Source organism: Protomyctophum bolini (assembly GCF_963924005.1).
Source record: "Protomyctophum bolini genome assembly, chromosome: 6".
In the NCBI taxonomy this organism is placed as follows: domain Eukaryota; kingdom Metazoa; phylum Chordata; class Actinopteri; order Myctophiformes; family Myctophidae; genus Protomyctophum; species Protomyctophum bolini.
In genome coordinates, this window is record NC_137867.1 from 43,010,483 (window position 1) to 43,016,779 (window position 6,297).

The window sequence follows — 6,297 nt, forward strand, 5'->3', positions numbered from 1 at the left end:
AATCAGTCTTAATTGGAGGAAGGATGTTGATGAAAAGTTGTTATACTACAGTAGAAATGACACCTATAACCTAGAAGGTGGATTTATGAATGATAGGCTAGATATGAATAACCACAGATCTGCAACCTGCACGCATAGACGTCTGCAACTATTGAATTCTTATAATCTACTAACGAGGGCCCTCTAGTGGTCACAGGTTTTGCAACTGGGCATCTCTGACTTTCTCTCGCACACACACACACACACACACACACGCGCGCGCAGATTTGTGTGGACTCCAAGAACCATGATCCCTCGCCGTTACCATAACCATAGCAACTGACAAACAAACTTCTGTGGGCCGGGGAATTATAGGAACAGCCACTGTGCTACCCAGCAGCACACAAAGGATAGGATTATTTCATCATGGTTAAATAAATATATCGATAAAGCAAAGCAAACCAAACCTTTGTTCCTACTACAGCACAGAGAAAACGTCTAATATCTCCATGGCTTATAAGACATTTCACAACGCCAGAGCCAAAGGAAACACTCTGGAGGCCACTTTCCCTTGGTGAGTGTTGTTGCATTCTCATATTGTGAAATATAGAGTAGGCTAGTCTGTTTTAAGAACAGACTAAATGTAGGCTAGCCGCTAGCCCAGCTAGGGCTCACAACTTTTTCAACTGAGACCCAAAATATGTTATTGTAACCCTGACACAAATTTAGAAAAATATATTATGATTATGAATTAGTAACTGAACTGAATTAAAAAAGGTGAAAATAGCTGATTGATCTACAAGCCACGAGGATGGTCCATCATGCAAATTATCCATTCGTTTACGAGTTCTAAATCTAATCCTGGAGTAAAGTCCTTCAGGCTTTATGTATTAATCAATTTGTAACTCTAGTCTAGACCGTCAGTGACGCAATGTAGAGAATGATGTAACCAAATGCACCCTTAGGTGTTTGTTTGGTTTTATTTGTATACACTCCCGCTGGGAGTGCATACAAATGTAACCAAACAGGAGTCTGGTCTGGGAGTCTCCAATTAGTTAGAGAGACAGAGACAGGAAAATGCATGTGGTCTCCGAGGCTAACTCAACAGTGATAATTTTAGGCTATGGTGCAATGGTGCATTGTTCAGGTATAAAGAGAGGTTGCAGAACAAGTACCTGACAGACCCGAGGAACAAAACGCACCTGGACGGCAGCAGCTGGCGCTTCTTGAACGCAGGGCTGGATGACTTCAGAGATGGCTGTCCAACCTGGGCTGTGTTAAGCAGATCTCCTCATGCCCAGAGCGGTCTCGGTCCTCCTGTCCTGTTCCACGGTCGAGGGCCCAGAAAGCAGTTCTCCTCCAAAGACAAGGCTTGTTCAAAACAGCAGACCGAGAGGCAACAGGCGCAGGCTGCAGTGGAAGCACAGTTCAAGCCCCATCCATTGGCCTTGTATCCACACTATGAGCAAGGCATGCCCCCACCACAGGTGAGTTTGATTGTTAGTTTTTTTGGTTTATATTGTGAAATAAAGAAAACTAAAATAAACTCATCTAAACTCAACTCAAGGATAGAATGATCACAGTTAAGACCATGTTGGATGGACCGTACCAGAACAGCCCTGCCAAGTATCAGGGATAACGACTCCTATTTCATGAAAATAAAGTGTAATATTGCCAGTGTCCTGAATGATTTAGAATCCATTTCTTTCAGTTGTGATGTTTTGCCGTTTCTCATCTTTCATCCTACTACTGTTGCTGCACCTCATAGAATACTATCCTATTCGATGAGGTAACATCTGTTCCGGACCCAAATGCGTGTGTAAAGAGAACCTCTGCGGTCCCCACGCCTGTCACAGAGCATGTGGACAGGGGACACGGGGAACAGTGCCGTGAAGAAGAGTGCACAGAGCCAAACAAACAGAAGGAGACTGGTGTTGTCATCGAGGAGAAAGAGACATCTCCCAATGAAACGCAAGTACAATATTGACCTGTCGAGTATAGCAATACCATACAATACATAATGAATCACTTTCCAACCTAGCATCACTAATTTGGGCATGCCATTGGGCAAAAATAGACGTTCAAAAAGCTTCACACATCGTGACACGCTGTGGCTATCTTTGTTGCACAACATTATGCATAAAATAGAACGACTTAAAAATGGTTAATTATTCACAACCAATGAATACATGCAGAATATGACTCAATATTGGTGGAAAAATCTACATCTTATTCATTTGCAGCAACCAAACAATTAAAAAGCGAGGCCCAAAGAACTCTTACATTAAACTGAAAGTAAGTAACACTGGTGTTAAAGAAGACCAGCCCCCATCCCAAGACCAGGACATCAAGAAGGCCACCAAACTGCTCTGTGACTGGGTCACCTCATTGGTAAGAGTCACTTCCAAACTAGACCCACATCTGCATGACTTGAAGCTGCAATCCACAACTTTATTTAGTGAATAAAACATTATGTATCTGTACCAATCTGTATGGTACAGACAGTAGGCTAATATAACTAACACAACCGCAGTGGTTGGAGATATAGTTCCCGGCTTTTCCATTGAGAAATATAGATCCTGAGGTCGGATAGAACCACTACTGGTTTCCAAAATTAGCTGTCCGTCTTAGCCCAGCAACAGAAATGTCAACACTGCACGTGCACGAAACCCGGGTTAGAATCTCACTGTACATAATTACAAATTGCAGCTTTACCAAACATGAGGAAATCCTTGCCATTTTTTGGCATGAATCACCCATTCCATTCCAGGGCTTGACATTAAGGCTTGTCCGGGACAAGTATTAAATCTTCCCAGACAAGTGTATTAAAATTGTACTTGTCCGTTGGACAAGTGACTTGGTTTCGCTTTTTCTGTGACGCTCATATACCAACCAACAATATTGTCTGGCATTATTGTCTGGCTTTCCTAATCATCACCTTTACAATATTCTTAATAGCCCTAGAATGTCTGTAATCTTACATACATTTCATGTATTCCAAATACCAAATACAGAGCCAAATATCAGTCCTGACTCCTATCAAAGCAGTTAGCAGACTGATCACGTCGGCATGTAAACTTGTAGCACTGTATACTCACCCAGTAATTGATTCCTAAGACTTTGAGTCAGATATTGTCCTCTAGTTTCATATCCATGTGAAAGTTCTGTCATAAGTTAAGTAAAATATCGCCACTTTTAGCTAGACTGAAAATATAAAAAATGTCCCCTTTGGGAACAGTCAATGTATGGGAAGCACAAACATTATGGTGCACACAATTGACAGGTGTGTTGCGATTGGTGTTGGGTAATTGATCACACAACCTATTTTGTGTGCCCCATACATTTGTGCTTCCTAAAGTTTTGATATGTTCAGTCCTGCACTCATTCCGGGCCTCTCACGGAGAGAATGTCGCCTGTGTGCAGCTCGTGGAAAAGTGGAGATATTTGACTAAATACACATTCTCTGCCAGAACTTTCAAATTAATATGAAACTAGTCCCCAAAACGACTCCAAGTCTTAGGAATTAATTATTGGGTGGGTGCATAGGCAGTGCTATAAGTTTAAATGCAGACGAGGTCAGTCTGGTAACCGTGTGCGGATAGGACCGATCTATGGCTGTGTATTTGGAATACATGAACTATATGTAAGATCATAGACATTCTAATCTAGAGCTATTAACTTGCAAACTTAGAATATTCACCTAATATTCAAACATGTATTCACCAAGTAAAACCAACTTACAGTTAGTTGATTTAAAATGTACCTGCCTATTTGTGTGCTCGTGCTCCGGACAAGTGACATTTGTGCCCGGACAAGTGAATGGGAAATGTACTTGTCCAAAGGACAAGTGCCTCAAAAAGTTAATGTCAAGCCCTGCATTCTAAACAAAATTACATCTGGATGCTTGTGATCACCTCCCACAGGGCGGGGAGACAAACAACATCACTGAATCCACCATACTGGGGCTTTTTGTCAGCGACTTGGAGAAGAGGCCGACACCGGCTTTCCCCATTCAAGATGACAAGGCTGACATCTTGCCAGATGAGCTACGCAATCCTGTCGCAGCCTTGTGCAGGCAGAACACAAATGATGTGCTCATCAAAGATTCTGAGACACAAAGTGCAAAGGTGCCATGTTTTTGCATTAAAAAAAAATAAAATTTATAATCTATCATTTGTCTTTGTAATGTGCACCAAACATATATTCTTCATGTAAAAGATAATGCATGGTTTCTGGTTGCCTATCAGCATAAACCCCGAACCAAGAACAAGAAGCCTGTTTGTGGGATCAGATACCATCATCCTAAACCCTGGAAGAAAATAAATACAGAGGAATTGGACCCAAATGTCAACCCTGAGGAGCTGGAGTTTGGAAACAAAACAAGTGAGAAGGTGAGGTCTATTGTCAGGTGCAGTGTCTGAAGCATTTCATTTCCCTTAGCGTGTTCCATTTGGCATCCCTATTTTGGACACATAGGTGAAAATGTTTAATTTCTTTCAAAAATAGCCAAATCATAGCCTGTTCTACAAGCTCACAACACCTTGCAACATGACACGTGTGCTCGTAGATCGGCCAACTTCGCTACAGGACACCATCCTATCGTCACCTTCTTAAACTGATGCCCCAAGTCATTTTCTTTTGTTTTCATTAAAAAACAGTTCCAAAACAAAACTATGATATTTATTAATGATTTCACCAAAAACTATTTATGACTATTAACATAAAAATAACACTGTCAGTTGTGTAACATAAAACACAGAACCATGTGACTTAGGCCAAAACATTCCCTATTTTCACCTAAATCACACTCTTGATAGGCCATTTTACCAAAAGGGGCGGGATCAGCATGAACCTTTTCAATTAGGACTTTGTCGATTTTACCAGAGGTGGCCAGTGTCATGAGGAGCTGACTTAGGCCAAAACATAATTTTCCTCTAAAAATTACCGGTACTTGGGCCATTGGTTTAACCAGGTGACGCTATGACAAAAATAGGAATTTCAGTGGCGAAATATGTGAAACACCACCATTTTGCTCAACAGGACGAGGCGCTAAAACACATACATGGAACCCAAGCCTTCAGGCAGTTTGTCATCAGCAGGGGCCTGAGAGAACCAAAGGTAGGTAGGTTTCCAACTGACAGTTTCTGCATTCACTGAGCATCCATTTGATTGAGTGTTGATTTTAATTTTTTCAATTTAAATTCTCCACTTCGCAGTTTTTGAGCAATGTCTTCTCTAAAGACGAACCGGAAACTCAGGCGAGGAGGAGATCTGATGCACTCCGCTCACCTTCAACAAGCAGGGGAATAGTTAGGGCTTAATGCAAACCCTTTTTAGAGTTTATTTAAATGTCTCAAATAAACCAGGTTATCACGGCAGACGTGGCATTGGTGTATGTTTTCATTGATATACTATGTCCAACCATATCTATATATTTAATGTTAAGGATAAACAGATACAACATGCAGTATGTTTGCAACACGGGCAGAATTCAAACCCACATCTCACGTGGGAACGGATACTGACACCAAACATCTTAACCACTAGCCTATCTCCCCCGAGGATTCCCTCCCATATTAGACTTGTTTGGTCTTTAGGCAGAGGCTCTGAGCCACTCTGCTAGATATACAGACTTCCACTTGTACTCAAGGATGAGCTGAGAAACGTAGAAGTAGGTGGTCAAAGGTGAAGGTCACTGTGTTTGATCTCACAAACACAAACTCTTCATTCACTACATACGTACCGGTATACTATGAGCCTGGACAGACACCGATGTGGAACTGGTTGATGGAGGCATACGTACAACCGCAATGTTATTTCTAGTTTTCAGCTTGAATCAAAAACCCCAAAGCAATGTGGTGAGGGAACACATACCAAACTCCCTTCTGTGTTTCAGGCTGACCGATCTGGGAACCCATCTGCAAAACAAAGGGAAAACAGCACCTTCTTTTCCTGCGTTGACGTGGGTCAACAGTCTGTCTCGAGAGACTACAGGCAAATTTTTTTTCAAATTGTGAAACAGACATTTATTTAAATAATTCAATACATTACAAAAATAGACATTAATTTAGAGCCTCCCTTGATCACGGTAGATATTGTGGCGCTTGTTCTAGGGACCTGGGTTCGAGTCCCGGGTCGGAACTTAAAGTTACTTTCTGCAAGACAAAGGAAACACTATGAGCCAAACAGACGTTAAATCAGTGTTGACATTACTGTACTTCATATCTATTTAGACTGCTAGACTAAGAGGGACAGACATAACATGGAAGTGCTATTATTAATGCATTTCCAGTGTGGATGTGAATTGTCGCTACGCTA

At 41.5% G+C, this 6,297-nt stretch overlaps 1 protein-coding gene across 1 annotated transcript; it reads left to right on the plus strand.

Annotated features, from left to right (window-relative positions):
- Positions 1–488: 488 nt before the first annotated feature.
- fam47e (family with sequence similarity 47 member E) lies at positions 489–5,326 on the plus strand (the record flags this gene model as incomplete). The annotated part of the gene is made up of 8 exons (XM_080765817.1): positions 489–553; positions 1,127–1,466; positions 1,805–1,950; positions 2,223–2,370; positions 3,903–4,106; positions 4,227–4,370; positions 5,020–5,097; positions 5,196–5,326. The coding sequence occupies 8 exons, from the start codon at positions 489–491 to the stop codon at positions 5,298–5,300; spliced, it is 1,230 nt and encodes a 409-aa protein (XP_080621943.1). The 3' UTR covers positions 5,301–5,326.
- Between the last annotated feature and the right edge of the window lie 971 nt (positions 5,327–6,297).